Raw genomic sequence first — 16,604 nt, forward strand, 5'->3', positions numbered from 1 at the left:
ACCTAAGCTCTGCTGTTTTCTGCCTTTGTGACTCTGGTCAAATGACTTCATTTTTCAACTGTGAAATAAAGAGATTGGACTAGAACAGGGGTTCTTAGTTTGGGGATGTACAAACTTATTGTTTTCTAAAAATATTGTAATACCTTTATTTAAATATATTTAATTATAGTCCTATTTATTTTCACTTATACATTTAAAAACATTATTCTGAGAAGGGACATATAGGCTTCCTGTTACCCAAAGGATTCATGGAGAAATGGAAAAGAATCCTTGGTTTGGGTGATTTCTAAAATTCCTTTCCATTAGAAATAAATGATCCTTGAACCCCATCATCAACATTGGAAGGAATCTAATGTCCATGGTTGAATTCAACTTGATTCTTATTTTCTTTCTGTCTCAATTTCACCAACTTTTCCATGATTTGAGAGATGATCCAGTCTTGCTATCAACTGCCTCCTCCAATTCTCACCTTGGTGGTATTGAGTTAAACTTGTTTCTTCTTATAAAATTGTGAAAAAAATTTCTTTAACATTTAGTTTAGTTGCAACAAAGTGAGACACTTCAAAAGGAACTTGTATTAACAATTTAAAAAAATAAGGAAAACAAAATCCAAAAGCCCCCTCCCCCATATTTCAAAAAAGCACACAAAAAGGATGACTTTAGAGAGACTAGATTCTGTGCTTAGTCAAAGTCCAGTCATTGAGTATCTTGGTTGACATGACTTATGGGACATCCAACTCCCTAGTTCCTATTCTTTGATTCAAGCTTGTCTAGACAATCCCATTCCTAAGCCATCTTGTATATCTCTTGGGCAGTTTCCCTCTCACTATTTCTTTTGGCTCTCTTCTTCCTTTTAGGCTTCATGGGAAGATAAAATTAAATAGCTAATGGTTTAACCCAAGTTTATAAAGAAAGGAACCCTTAGAGTTCAATAGATTATATTTATCAAAATTGAAATCAGATCTGGTATTTTTCAATAAGTCTTTCCTCCCCTCTTATAATACACAAAGAGTCATCTTCCCATTGACTTTCTTTAATTCAAAAATTTTCAATCAATAAATCTTTAAGTATCTATTAAGCACCTACTGTATGTCAATCACTGATTGGATAGTAGGGATTTCAAGCCCAAAGGATGAAACTATTTCACTTATAAAGCATTTATGCATACAATGACAAAAAGGAAGCAATATTTGCCCTCTAGTAGCTTATGAACTACTTGGGCTGAGGCGAGTGGTAGAAGGGCAGCAGGCAGACAGTTATGTAATTATAAGATATAAAAATGATTTGGGGGAGGGTTAATGATTAGAAGATGAGGAAAGATTCCATTAGGAACTGACATTTGAGGAGAACCTTCAATAAAGCTGATGGTTCCAAGAAGTAGAGGTATGGAGAAAAAACATTTGGAGGATGGGGAGAAGCTTATACAAAGGCACTCAGGTAGGAGATAGAATGCTGAGTATGTAGAGAGGCAAGGAATCCAGTTGTCTGGTAGGAGTTCATCAACCAGGCCAGGTCGGCCTGTAAGTACCTAATCAGTCCACGGGGCCAAGTATCTAGGATCAGAGATCCTTCTCTTGTCCTCCCTCTGAGAAAGTGCAAACAGCCATTGTTTTCCAATTTTTCCCTTCTGCCTGTGAACAAAGCCTTGTTCCCAACTAGAAGAATTCTATCCTGCCCAATTCAGGTTATTTTTCATTAGTCCCTGAGAGTTGGATAACAAAGAGGAGACCATCAGCTATTTCTACCAGGTGACTTCAGAAGAAGGGCAAGACCTGAAGGTCACAAGGAAAACCACACTGTCCCATTTTAAAAATGTTAATTTTAGAGGGGTTGGGGCTGGGGAATAGTCCTTGAGAACAGGGTCCTGGCCTTTCAGTTTATTTGTGTACATAGTAACCACAGCGCAACAAACTCAGAGAGTCACTTGAATAATTAATATAATATATAATTGTTATATAAATGTATATATGTAATAAAATACATATTATATATGAATATTACATAATATAATACACAAATATAATCTTGCATGATTTCTATATAATATTTATTAAACACCTACTGATGATGAGGTCAGGGTAGCAATTCCTAGTTTGAAATAAACATGTGACAAATTCACAATGACCATTCTCTTTCCCAAAAGGTAAGTTTATTTAGGAGAAGGAGTTACAGACAAAACGAAGAGGTAAAATAGGTACCAGGAATGGCAAATGCAGAACAGATAGAGAGAAAATGGTTACCAAGGAAAGGAGTTTGGAAGAATCCATTAAAGAAATATGCCATAAGGCCATTGATTGGCAGGTTAAATCCATACAGGAGTCTAACCAGACTTAGCTATATGAAGGAGAAAGACACTATGAGAAAGAGAGAAAATACCCCATAGTGGGCTTAGTCTTGGAAGGGAGTTAACAAAGCTCTTCATTCTAAGCAGATCTTTATAGGGGAAATACAACCTTGGGGGTTTCTCAAAGAAGGAGGGAAATATCAGAAAAGAATTTGGTAGCTCAGAGGGAGGGATCAAGATGGAATAGCTGGTAGACCAGTCCTAGCTAAAGACATGCTGATCAATATTGGAAAGGTTGTTTAAAGATGCTCAGAGATTTAAGGGACAGACAATGGAGGCTGATAAAGAATTCCATCCTCACAATCACGCTATCCAAGCAGGATAGTCTGGGACTTGGTTATGTCTGATATAATAGCAGGTTGGGCTTCTTCCTGATAGGGGAAGAGAGGAAGCTTCAGTCTATATCACTTACTAAAGTCATGGGACAGGTCATAGGATTATGTGTCAGAAAGCGAATGGGTAGAGGACAACAAATGATGTCTGGTGGTGAGCAGAAGATGCATTAGTCACAGAAGACTTTGAAGAGCTTCTAAATATCCTCACTCCCTGTAAAAAAGCCCATTCTTAAATTAAGTTTAACCCAGCACCTTTCAGGACCCAGCCATCTAGTATAGTTACATCAATCTCAAACAGAAACAGGCAACTTAGAAAACCACAAATTTAAATGATCTGTTTTGTATTGTAAGGTGGTATCATAGTGTTTAGACCACTCTAGAGTTGAGGAGATTTATCTGTGTGAGTTCAAATCTAGTCTCCCACAGTTACTAGCTGTGTGAGCCTGAGTCAGTTACTATACCATCTTTGCCTCAGTTTCCTTATCTGTAAAATGAGCTAGAGAAGGAAATGGTGAACCACTCCAGTATATGTGCCAAGAAAACCCCAAATGGGGTCGCAAAGAGTTGGATGTGACTGAATAACAAGAAATGCTATATTTTGTTTTTATATATTTGAGTAAATGTTTCCCAATTTGCACATAAATGTGGTTCTGGCCACACCCGGGGGGTTTGCCTGAATAGTCTAAATTTGACACCTCCGATCTAGTCTAATGTCACTTGTTTGATAGGTGAAGAAATGGAACCCCAAGAAGATTAGCGCAAACCCACATGGCTGGGAGGAGCTAGGGCTAGACCTCAGGCTCTTGACTCTTAGATTGTAGGGTTCCACACTGCTCTTAGTGTGGCCAGGAAATCCAGGAAAGCAGGTGGCTATTTCAACTAGGAAAGGACAATTAGAGGGTAAGAACTAAAGCTTGTGATGAGAACTACACCCGTGCCTCAGCAAGTAGGATCTGATGGTCTCTGACAAAGTTTGGGGTTTCTTTCCTTTTTTTTTGGTAAATAAATCCATTTTTAATAAAACCTTGAGCTTTTAATACAGGTACAGACAGACAGGCTAGAGATATTATAGGAAGGAATTAACTGGGAGGAGTGGGTGCTCCTGGGAACACAAAGTACTTGTTTCAGTTTCTAAATTATTATTTCTTCAATATACTGAAATTTATTTCTAAAGGCAGGGAGAAGGGAAGGCCTTCTCTGATTATGGGGCTGGACAATATGCTCTGCTGGCTCCCGGAATAGGCTACAGCCCAGGGGGCCCTACAGGGTCATAACCAGAGAAAAGATGAGAAGCAGAAACAGATTGAGGTGGAGGACTCTGATTATGGTTTGGAGATTTCCAGGGAGTCCAGATCCCCTGTCCTAGGGCTTAGCATGCTGGGAATATACTCAGCCCAGTCCTCTCATACTAAATAAACAGACTGGATGATGAATGTCTTCTGGGAAGATGGATGCTCCTGGAAATGTTCAAGGTATGGGTAATCTTTTAAAATGTGTTTCTAGATGGCAATCAGTCAACAAGCATTTATTAAATAGTTACTATGTGCTGGGCACTGTGCTGAATGCTGGGGGCACAAAGAAAGGCAAAAACAGCCCTTGTCTTCAGATAGTTCACATGGAAAATTGGAATGTATATAGCAAAGTGGGCACAAGAAGGTAATTTCAGTGAGAAGACACTAGCACGGGCTTGGAAAAGACCTGCAGAAAGTAGGCTCTGAAGGGAGTTGCCAAGTAGGCTAGGAAGTTTAGAGAGAGGGTGAAGAGGAAGGCCATTCCAAGCAAGGGGGATGCACGGAGGTCCTAAAGGACTCTTGTGTGTGAAAAATAGCAAGTGGGCAGATGGAACTATATCACAGAGCGCCTGGAACGAAGTAGAACACTGGAACTATAGGAAAGGACTTTAAATGTTAAATAGGATTTTGTATTTGATCCTGGATGGTCCTCTAGGCTAAATATCCCTAGTTCCTTCAATGCTCCCTCAAAGGGAACCATTCATTTGTTGAATAATTGGCAGTGAGTAGAAAAGGCACTGGGATGGGAAAATGCCTGTGACGGGGATGATGGGGGGGAAGAAGACCCCAGTAAAAGAGCGGGTCCTTGGTAATTAAGTGGGCCATAGTGAGGGACACTGATAGGAGAGGGCCTTTGTTGAATTTAAAAGGACCCTTGTCGCTTGACAGGTGAAGAAATGGAACCCCAAGAAGTAAAGTGATTGTAAAGTAACTTGAATTACTGCATTCAACTGGGAGACCAAGCTACTCCCTGAGACAAGCAGGAAAGGGCATTGGAAGCATTATCTTGTCCTTAAGTGGGCTTTTGTTGCAGTAGGTATTCCTTGCATTAACAAAATTATTCTGACCCCGCGGTTACTGTATCCAATCAGAAGGCCAAGCTATAGCTAAACTACCCTTTGGGACTTAGCCTGCTGCCAACGGTGCCATAAATCTTTGCCTCTTGAGTTGGAGATGGTCTAAGTCTACAATTTTTTGGAGGCACCTCACAACACCCACTCAAATCCCCAATATATTTTTGGGGTTCAACCCCTACACCCCATCAGGAAGACCAGTTAGAAGGCTATTGTAATAGTCCGCATGAGAAGTGTTGAGGATCTGTATTGATGGTGACTGTGTGAGTGGAGAAAAAGGGATATCTATACGAGAGACTGTGGGGGTAGAAACAAGATCTGCTATGGGGGACAAGGAGCAAGGGAGGAATGGAAGATGATCCCAAGATTGTAAGTTTGAAGGATTGGAAAGATGGCAGCACTCTTGATGGTCATAGGAAAATTGGGAAGGGGAGAGAGAGGTTTTAGGGGAAGATAATGAGTCTGCTTTGGCCATGTTGATTCTGAGATGGAATCACAAATACCCAATGAGAAGCAGATGGGTGGCAGAGTGGATAGAGCACTGGACTTGGGGACAGAAAGAACTGTCCTTGGCAAGTCACTAACTCTTTCCTGGCCTCAGCTTTCTCCTTTGTCAAATGGATCTAATGTTGGTGATTATGAAGTTGTAATGTCCAAAAAGTAGCTAGAAATGCAAGGTGGACTTTGGAAGAGATACTAGAAATGCTTATCTGGGAATCATCTGGATAAAAGTGACATGAGTGAAACTATGAGAGCTGATGGGGAGGGGATAGAGAGAGAGAGACAGAGAGAGTCAGAGACAGAAAGTATGTGTGTGTGTGTGTGTGAGAGAGAGAGAGAGAGAGAGAGAGAGAGAGAGAGAGAGAGAGAAGAGAGAGAGAGAGAGAGAGAGAGAGAAGAGAGAGAGAGAGAGAGAAGAGAGAAGAGAGAGAAGAGAGAGAAAGAGAAAGAGAGAGAGAGAAGAGAGAGAAAGAGAGAGAAAGAGAAAGAGAAAGAAAGAGAGAGAGAGAGAGAGAGAGAGAGAGAGAGAGAGAGAGAGAGAGAGAAAATAGCTATGGAGGGAGTAATAAATGCCACAGGAGGTTAATGGTGATGCATTTGGAATTCTCTCTGACCTATCTTTCCAGCTATTTTTCTTTTCTTTCTTCTATTTTCCCCCTTTCTTTCCTCTTCTTGCTTCCCTCTCTCTTTCATTCTTTCTTTTTTCTCCCCTGCTTTTTTATTTCTCTTCCTTCTTTCTTCTGTTTGTTTTCTTTCTCTTCCTCCTTCTTTACTTTTCGTCTTACCTCCATCTCCTTTCTTTCTTCTTTACTCCATCCATTCCTTCATTCCTTCCTCCCTCTTTTTGTCCCTTTAAATGCTCTATATTCCAAATCAAATGGGCAGCCTGCAGGTTCCCACATTCAAAGTACTGGTTCTTACCTCTACATTTCCCCAAATTATGTATCCCTATTCCTCAAAGGTGCTCACCTATCACTGCCAACCTTCCTCCTTCTCTTGCTTTCAGTTCAAATGGATCTTTCTGCGTGGAGCCTTCCCTGACCCTTCTGCTGGCCAGAAATCTCTTCTTCAGATTCCTCTGTGTCGTGCTTTTGCACATCGCATCCTCCTCTCACTGGACTATAAGCTCTCAGAGAGCAGGGGCTGCTTAGTTTTTGTCTTTCTACAGCCCCTTCTCCATACTGTCAGTACTTAGATATTTGTGGAAGAGAGGGCAATGTTTAAGATTCCTCTCTATCAAATCCGGGCATCCTTAAGAACTGCAGCAAGGTTTGGGAGGGTTTTTAGAAAATAGGGGAGTTCTCTCTTTTGGGACCTATTTCCTCTTCTTCCACACTTCATCTATACTCATCTTCTATACCCATAACTATGAGAACATTCTTCCTATCTACTCTCTTCTCTTTCCTGCTTCTATTATGGGATTAAGGACTTGAAAGGTGAATCTACAGTCCTGTGACGGGGTGGGAGGAGTCCCTTAAAATGGAGGAGGGAGAGGGATGGGGCAAGAGAGCCAGCGGGGGCTTCTGAGAGCTGCTACAGCAGATTCAGAGGCAGAAAATCCTATTTCGCACTCCTTCATTCCAGTCAATTCCAGTCAAAGGGCTGATAGAATCAGCTGGCAGGAATTTGCTGCCGTCTATCCGCTCCTTTTGCCTTCTATCACCCCTGTGCTGACGGGCAGGCTGACATGCTGCTGCTCGAGTGAGGAAATTAAAATTTGATGCAATAATCCCAAATAAGAAGGATTTTATTAGGTAATATATACACTTTAGATTAGGCATTCTCACCTGATACATAGATAGAGAAACATAGACATGCTGGGAGCCACAGATAAAAAGGGAACATAAGAGACAGTGGCAGAAAGGCCCATGACGCCTTCTTGGTAACTGTGGCTAGGATGGAAATACAGTGTCCTACTCTCTTATAGAGAGGACAAAGGGTGGGTAATTGTCCTTTTTTGTACTTGTCTGACTTGGGGATAGGAGCGTGTCTAATTCAGGGCTCTGAACTTTAAAAGGGTTATGGAAGAGTGAAAGAAGGCAATGGAAATGCTTAAGTAAAATGGGATTATACAAAGTGCTATATGTTCATTAATATTCTGATAATGTCGATGATGATGATGATGATGATGATGATGAGTAAATCAGGCTTTAAGAAAATTGCCAAAGAAATTGGGACTTTCTAAGAGACTTTTTTTTAACCTTCTCTATATGACCAGAAACTCATTTTTTGGCATTCTTTATATCTCCAGCATTTAGCACAGTGCCTGGACACATGTAGTCACTTAATAAATGCCAGGTGATTGACTGACTTAAATGGAAAAATCTGGGGCTAGAAAGGAGATGTGGAATTGAAATACCTTTTTTGCAAATGGAGACAGGGAGAGGAAACATTGGTTTTCTGGGAGTAAACGACATTCTAAGAGACACTAAAACTGTACTTCCAGCTGCCCAGGGAACCAGAAATGGCTGCTTGGGGAGCATCGAAAACGCCTTCAATGTATCAGCCAGAGTTAGTGGAAGAAGTTCTTTGACTTGTTCATCACTTACCCAAAGAGCCATGTGGGAATCATGACCAGGATTAGAACAGAACTATAGATGTCTAACATTGAGGACCAGGGCTGATCCCTTGGGAATGGCAGAAACATTTATGAAGCACCTACTATGTGTTTGGAGATTGTGCTAAGCACTGGGTATCCAAATATACAAAATAAAAATGAACCTGTCCTTAAGGAGCTTACATCTAATGGGAAAAGATATCACATAAAGGAAAGCTAAAAAGTGAAGGTCACCAGGGACATGATGGTAGAATCACAGTCAAGGAATACAGTTGACAGTAAATGGTGGGCTATGAAAACTTTCTCTTAATGATCCTTTGTTAAGATAAAAAGATCCCATCAATCACTTGGAGGAGGGATATCAAAAGCCAAGAATGAATGCACCCCTGCTCCTAATCCCATTCTAATTATGAATATTGCTAAAAGAATTCTAGCTTGACTTTGCTGAGTCTATTTCTCTCAATCTCTCTCTCTCTCTCTCTCTCTCTCTCTCTCTCTCTCTCTCTCTCTCTGTCTGTCTCTCTCTCTCTCTCTCTCTCTCTCTCTCTCTCTCTCTCTCTGTCTGTCTGTCTCTGTCTCTTTTTCTGTCTTTGTCTCTGCCTCTCTCTCTCTCTCTTTTTCTCTCCCTCCCTCCCTCTCCCCACTCTCTCCATTTCTCTTTCTCTGTTGAAGGGGAGGAGGTGGAATAAGGGAATAAGTAAAAAGAGCTGATATTTATAGCAGCAGGTTAATGTTTGCAAAGTGCTTTACATATCTTATCTCATTTGATTCTTACCATTATTATGGTCATTTTCCAGATGAGAACACTGAGGTCCAGAGTAAATGTTTGTTCCTTTTCATACAGCTACTGTCTGAGGTGGGATTTAAATTCAATTATCTCTGAATTTCAAGCCCAGCACTCCTTCTCCATCACACTGTCTTATATAGCAAAACTTTTTTTGGGGGGTGGTGGTAGTGATTTGTGATTTCACTGCTGTGAGAAGTATCCTCTATCCACCATATTACCCTGCCTCTCCAACAAACATAGCAGAATCAATTAGCGACATTTATTCAACCAAGACTGAATGCTTCTAGATTATGACCAAGTTTGGACCAAAAAAAGTTTGAAAAAATATCTTCTCTCTCTTCCACTTCCTGCTTCTTTTTTCTCCCCCTTCCCCTACCACCTTCTTCCTCCCCCTCCTCCTTCTCTATCTCTTTCTTTTCCTTCTTCTCCTCAACTCCTATCCTCAGCTTCTTTCTAGACATGGGGAACTATGGGTATGCAATAGTGCATTTAATGATGTTAGACATAAAAAAAAAATACTGACTAGTTTTCTTGAACTGTTGCTCGCCCCATACCTTCCTTTAAAAGTTCTTTGTTACAAAGGATTGTCTCTGGAAGGAATGGGGGAGATGCATTGTGAAGTTTGGCTTCTGTAAAATAAAATTTATTTTACAAAACCAGATTATATGAAAACTTTAAGAAGTCCATGTGGTTTGGAGGATAGGAGGCTATCTCTGAGTCAGGAATCACAGAATTGGGAAGAGATTATTTTGTAGCCATCTAGTCCAAAACATCCACAAAAATAATCTTTACCACAAACACCTGGAGAATGGCTACTCAGTCTCTGCTTGAAGACCTTTGGGTGGGAGAGCTGTCATCTCCCAGGACAGCCTGGCCACTTCGGAAAGCTTCAATTATCGACAAGTTTCTTCTTTGACATTTAGCCTATATTTGTCTCTTGGTAACTTCTACCCCTTGCTTCTGAGCTCTACCCTAAATGGTATAATGCTTAATAAAGACCTGAGCTCAAGCCTGAGTTCCTCAACTATAAAATGAGACTAATAATAGCACTCTTACCAGAGTTGTTGTAAGGACCAAAGAAGATAATAAAGTTCTCAGCACAATGCTTGGCACATAGTTGTTGCTTAATAAATCCTTGTTTTCCCCTCCCTCTTTCCTCCCCACCTCCATTTTATCCTTTCTTCCCTCTCTCCCTCCTTCCTTCCCTCCCTCCCTGCCTCTTTCCTTCCTTCCTTCCTTCTTCCCTCCCTCCCTCCTTCCTTCCTTCCCTCTTTCATTCCTTCCTTTCTTTTCTTCTTCCCTTGGGGTCAACAAGAACAAATATAATTGTTCTTCCACTCAAGTGCCCATCAGAGATCTGAAAATCATGATCATATCTCTTCTGAGTCTTGTCTTCTCCAACCTTTAACCACTCCCCATGTGACATGACCAAAGTTCATCACCTTTCTAGTAGCTTCATCTGGGCATTTTGCACTTGACCATTTTCCTTCTTAAACTAGAGCAGCTAAAACGGAACCCAGTGCTCCAAGTCTTGCTCCTAACTTACACTGATTGTGTGACCTTGAACAAGTCACTCAGGTTCTCAGTGACCAAGGCCACTCTTTGAGAATATCAGTTTCTGGATCAGTGTTTCCATATTGGGAATTCCTCTTCCAAAGAAATCATGCGACTGACCCCTCCTGCCACCTCTCACAAATGCTTAATATATACTCAATGTCCTGAAATGCATTAAGGAAGATAACAAAAGACCAAAATTACAGACCATCCAATCTAGGTAAGGAGTGAATCTAACTTACTGAAAGAATAATGAACAACACAAAGCAGGAATTAAGTGTTCAATTGTGTGGTGCAGGCTAATGGATGCTAGAGGAAGTCAGTAGAGGAAGGGATGAGGAGAGGGGGGTCAAGAGAAGGGGGATGAAATGGTCAAGGAGATTTCATGGAGAAAGTGGCAATTAAATTATGCTTTCAAGACTCACCAAATCTCAGCAGACAGGAATTCTGAAGGTGGGAAGGATAGGCCTCCAAGTGGATTGGGATGTCATAAGTGAGAGAGAAGATGGGAAAATGATGGGAAGTTTAATGTAATTAGAAAGAATTGTGAGTTTTGAAAAGCAGTGGGAAATGAGGTTAGAAATATAGATGAAGGCCCTGAATGATACTGCTAACCTCAATGGAAATATCAGAATGGGAATGACTTTTAGAGTCCTATTGTGATGAGATCAGAATATTTTCCACCCCAAACACATATTCCTTAAAGGATCTGATTGGTTAATTCCTCCATTCTAAACCCAGAACCATTCAGGGTAACTGAGGGATTTGGGAACAAAGTTTCAGTTACCAGAAGAGAGAATAAACCATTTTTCTTAAAATTAGAAGACAATGTGGTCTAGTTGAAAAAGAATTGGATTTGGCATCAAAAGACCTAGGTTTGAGACCCTGATCACAAAATCTATTCTCTGGGTGACAGTTAACTAGGTTGAGTATCAGTTTTCCTGTGTGCAAAGTGAAGATAACTGTTATTTGTACTCTCTACTTCAGGGCTATTGAGAGGATGAAATGAGATAATGTATATAAAGTACTTTAGCCCTAGATTAGTATAATGTCATTTATGACCTGAACATGGAGCTGGAAAATACCTGAAGTTCAGAGAGTTAAGTAATTTTCCCAAAGTTACAAAGAACTGGGATTTAGAACTTGGGCAAGTACTGTGGGTGAACAATGAGCTGATCTCAGCAGAGTTGACCAGGTTTGATTACATTTGGAAAATTACCCAGCTTTCAATGAGGCTAAGTTATTGAAGCAAAATCTCTTCTTAAAATCTGCATTCTAGGGGCAACTAGGTGGTGCAGCAGATAGAGCATGAGCCCTGAAGTCAGGAGGATCTGAGTTCAAATCTGGACTCAGACACTTACCACTTCCTAGTTGTGTGATCCTGGGTAAGTCACTCAATCCCAATTACCTCAGCAAAAATAAATTTAAAAAGTGCATTCTCTTGGCAAAGCCATATGATTGTAATAATTTAGGTGCCATGGAGAATATGGAATTGGTTATAACCCCTGCCATCCCCATCCTCTGTCTAATCCCAGGCAAGTCAATGGGATATCAAGGTTTGAGCAACACTATGACCTCAGAAGAATCAAAATGATAAGTGACCCAAAGAGCAGTGATAAGGCACGAGGATCATAAATTACCTGCAGCTTAATGGCCATCTGTGCTCAAGAAGGGTCATAAAAGATTCCACTGAGGACATGTGTGAGCAAAAAGAGGGGCAGCAGGTCTCTCACATGCTGAGAGTGAAAGATAACAGTCTGGACGCTCAAGTTCTACCTGGGTACCATGAAATAGTAAAAGAAGAAAAGAAAAGTTTCCAAAGGGTTGCATGGATCCTCCAGGACTGAATGTCATAAAGATATGGACAAGAATTTCATTGGATGAGAAAAAACGGAGATGATCATGCAAAGAATCCATGTCACTAATATCATAGATCTATCTTAGTAATGGTAATATTAATAATAAAAGCTAGCATTGATGTAGTATCTGACGTTTGTAAAGTGCTTCATATGTTATCTCCACAGCAATTCTGTGAAGTAGGTGCTATTATTATCCTATTTTACAGATGAAGAAACTAAGGCTGAGAGAAGAACTTACCTGAAAACCCACAGCAGAGTAATCATCCAAGGATGGACTTGAGCTAACCAGATCTTTGTGACTTGCAAGACTAGCTTTCTAATAAGTGAATTTACTATAAGTGAATTTCCACTGGATGCACTACTAATATGACATTATTCTTTTCACTATTGCTATAATTCCTTGTCAGTTCCCTCTTGTTATCACCATCATTTCCAACCTTTTGTCAGATAAACAAAGGCTATGATCCTAAGTCCACTTTCCTTTTCAAAAGGTATGAAGAGTTCACCATAACTTTTGTGAGTCAAGGGACATCTCTGTTTTAGGTTACATTTTTTTTCCTTTTTCTTTAAAAAAAATTAAATTTCCTTTTTTCAATTAATTAATTTTGGTTACATATGTTAATTCACTTTTAAAATTACATATATCCTTAGAATCATGTTGGGAGAGAAAAATCAGAACAAAAAGGAAAAACCATGAGAGATAAATAAAACAGAAGAAAAAGAAAAAAAAAGTGAACCCTCATTCTCTTTCTTTCCTTCCTCAAGGGAAGCTTGTCACTGGGGATAGCTTGGAAGTGAGCAAAGTGCGTCTGGCCAAATGTGCTGATTTACATTCAGTCTCCATGGTTCTCTCTCTGAATGCCGATGGTGTTTTCCATCCAAAGTTTAATTGGATAGTCTTGGATCACTGAACCATAGTTGATAAGTTGACCATCCCACAATCTTGCTATGACTGTATACAACGAATTCCTGGTTCTGCTTGTTTCATTCAGCATCAGTTCATGTAAATCTTTCCAGGTCTTTCTAAAATCAGCTTGTTTTTCATTTTTTATAGAACAAGAATATTCCCTTATTTTCACATACCATAACTTATTCAGCCATTCCCCAATTGATGGGCATCTACTCATTTCCCAATTCTTTGCCACAAAAAGGTGCTACAAACATTTTGCACACGTGGGTCTTTAGGTTACACTTTCTTATCACCTTTTTGCTAAGCCTATAGTTGTTGGGGTGGGGGTGACCAAGGCAGTAACTAAGGGACTATAAGGTTCTAATCTCAAAGGTAGCACAAGAATTAACCTTACAGCAGAAAGCTGAGGCTTGGGAGTGGTGTCGGGTTGAGGTGATATTCCTAGCTAAATGCAAGTCATAAGAAGCTGAGTTAGCACTTGACTCCAAGGGAAAATTATTTGACTTCTTGGTGTCTAAGGCTCCACATTTGTTAAAAAGAGGGAATTACATGTGAAGAACAATATTTTGGCAGTTTTTTTTAATGGTAGCAAAGAATCAGAAACTCATGGAATGCTCTTCAAGTGGGGATTCATTGAATAAGTTATATTAAACACATGGGATACTCTTTTGTTGCTAGAAACAATGAAGAGCACGTTTCAGATAAGCTTGGGAAGACTTGTATGAACTGATGCAGAGGGAGGTAAGTAGGATCAAGAGAAGTTTCTATAGTCACAACAACATCGTAAAGACAAAATTACTTGAAAGACTATGAAAACTCTGATCCGCATAATGACCAACTATAATTCCAGAGGGTTCATGATGACATAGGTTGTCCGCCTCCTGAGAGAGAGCAATGGACTCAGAGTGCAGTCTGAGATTGTTTTGTTTTTGGACATGGTCATTGTTTTTCTTGATTATACATGATTGTAACGGGAGTTTTCTTTCTCTTGATTTCTTAATGAGGACAAGGGAGAAAACTTGGATCGTTGTCTGAAAATAAAATAAAATAAAATTTTAAAAAAGAAGTTGAACTCTGTGATCTTTAAGGTCCTTTCTAATTCTAAATCTTTGATTCTAAGGTCAACTAACTTCCAATTCAATTCCTCTGTGCCTTACTGCTTCCTACTCCTCCCCCCCAAAGGGGGCACTCCAAATTGGAGGAAGAAAGTATAACCAGTGGCTTAGATTAGAAAACCCTCATTCTCTTTCTTTCCTTCCTCAAGGGAAGCTTGTCACTGGGGATCGCTTGGAAGTGAGCAAAGTGCGTCTGACCAAAGAACTCACCGGAGGAGAATGTTCATAGATGTTTGTGCTGTAGGGTAGGTTAACGAAAATGGGGTCCATGTCCTGCACATCTGTGATGATGATGGCCAAGTTGGCTAGAGTGGACAGGGGTTTGGTCTTGTCTTGGTCCTTAAAAAAATCAGAGAAAAAATTAAAAAATTAAAAAAGGAACACATAACATTCTTAAATCAGTAGAGTATACACATATACACTAACATTCATGTACACATATGCCAGGGATAATATTAAATAAAATATCCGCTCTAAGAATACTTTTGACCTGTCCTAAGCATTTTCCTAATTCCCCAAGTGGTCTCCTCTGAAAATAGGCCTCTCTGTTCACATGGGATTGAGATCTAAGAACACCCTCAGAATTTTAATTTGGTTTAATTCAAGTATTTATTAAACTAAATAAAACTAATTAAACTAAATGAAAGCAGTCTGTTCTCAAAGGGCTTACATTCTTCAGGAGAACAGCATGTACAAAGAGAGATAAATACAGAAGATATACAGAGATATAAATACAGAACACATACAGGCAATTTTAGGGCAGTGGAATCATTTTCTTTTTTGAAGAGTTGGGTCTCTTTATCTTACCCTGGCTAGAAGGGGAAGCTTTACTTGGATCCCATTCCCTAACTTGGGCTGTTTCACCTCTCCTGAGGCAACATGGTGTTCTCCTACTTTTGTGGGCCTGATATAATCAGTGCTAAACTTAATCTAGTCAATTGTCAAAGGACCCTGAGCTCAGAACTCCTGAGCTCAAGAAAGTCACTAGTCTGGGCCCCCTCAGTAGATGAGTTCCAGGTCTCCTTCGTGATTTTTGGTGGGAAGGAGGAGTAATAACAATTAGAGAGATGAGGAAAGGCCTCATGTAAAAGCTGGCATTAGAAATGAATGTGGAAGGGAATTATTAATTTCAAAAGGCAAAGGTGAAGAATAAGAGCATTCCAAATAGAGTGAAGGGATTGGGACAGATTAAGCAAAAATAGAAGGGTGGGAGATAGAATGTTATGTATAAGGAACTAAAAATGCTCTCCTTTGACCAGAAAGTTGAATGTGTGAAAGGAAATAATGGAAAACCAATCTGAGAAAATCATTTAGAGTCATACTGTGAAGGGTTTTAAATACCAAACAAACGAGTTTACATTTTATCTTAGAGTCAATAGGGAGCCACTGAAACTTGTGGAGAAGGAGAGTGAGATGGCTAGATTTATGCTTTAGGAATATCAACGTGGCAACTGTATGAATAATGGGTTAGAGAAGAGAAAATCTACATGCAGAGAGACTCATTAGGAAATGACTGCTGTAGTCCCCATAAAAAGTCAGCACTAGAGAAATGTGACTGTGAAGGGAGGAAGAATGCAGAGCTAAGGCTGCCTCTTAGATTGAAAATTTAAGCAACTGGAAGGATAGTGGAGCTCTTGACAAAAGTGGGGAAGTTAGGAAGGGAGGTTAAGTTTCAGACAAGTAATCAATCAATCAATTCATAAACATTTATTAAGCACCTACTGTGTTCCAGGTGCTATGCTAAGTGCTAAACATACACAGAGGCAGAAGACAGTCCCTGCTCTTGAGGAACTTATAGTTGAACATTTCTGACTCTCATGAAGGAAAATCCATGATCTTCTGAGACTGCCTGTGTTGCACTTTGGATAGTTCCAATAGTCAGGAACTTTCTTCTTACATTGAGCCTAAATCTGCCTTTGCTGGCAAATGAGGGATCCTGCCCCCACTGGTCTAACTGGATGATCTTAGACAAGTCATATCTCTTCTTTGGGGATCAAAGAATGATCCTAGGGCCCATTCTGCTCAGAAATCAAATAAAAGTCTTTTAAGCTTTTCTGAACTCTCTAATCCCACTTGTGATTTTAGAAACCTGCAGAAATAATGAACAGCTGGAGCATCCTGCCATTGCTGGTTAATTTCTCCTGTGGAGTCCACAGTGGGAGGCTCAGGGTCGGCAACTTTTCAAAGATTCTCTATTGTGAAGAAGCCGGAAAGGTCTTGTGGTCCAGTCTACTGCCTCCAAGCAGGTGAGGTCTAAAGTCTCTTAGAGAGCTGGTG

At 40.0% G+C, this 16,604-nt stretch overlaps 1 protein-coding gene across 1 annotated transcript in view; it reads right to left on the reverse strand.

The window, feature by feature from the left end:
- The window catches only part of LOC127546967 (cadherin-23-like), a 221,618-nt gene that overhangs the window by 82,687 nt on the left and 122,327 nt on the right, over window positions 1-16,604 (reverse strand). The window contains exon 5 of the mRNA XM_051973839.1: window positions 14,538-14,666. Within this exon, the coding sequence (XP_051829799.1) occupies window positions 14,538-14,666 (129 nt within the window). The remainder of the gene's footprint in view (window positions 1-14,537; window positions 14,667-16,604) is intronic.

The sequence above is a fragment of the Antechinus flavipes genome, chromosome 2 (assembly GCF_016432865.1).
Source record: "Antechinus flavipes isolate AdamAnt ecotype Samford, QLD, Australia chromosome 2, AdamAnt_v2, whole genome shotgun sequence".
Classification (NCBI taxonomy): Eukaryota; Metazoa; Chordata; class Mammalia; order Dasyuromorphia; family Dasyuridae; genus Antechinus; species Antechinus flavipes.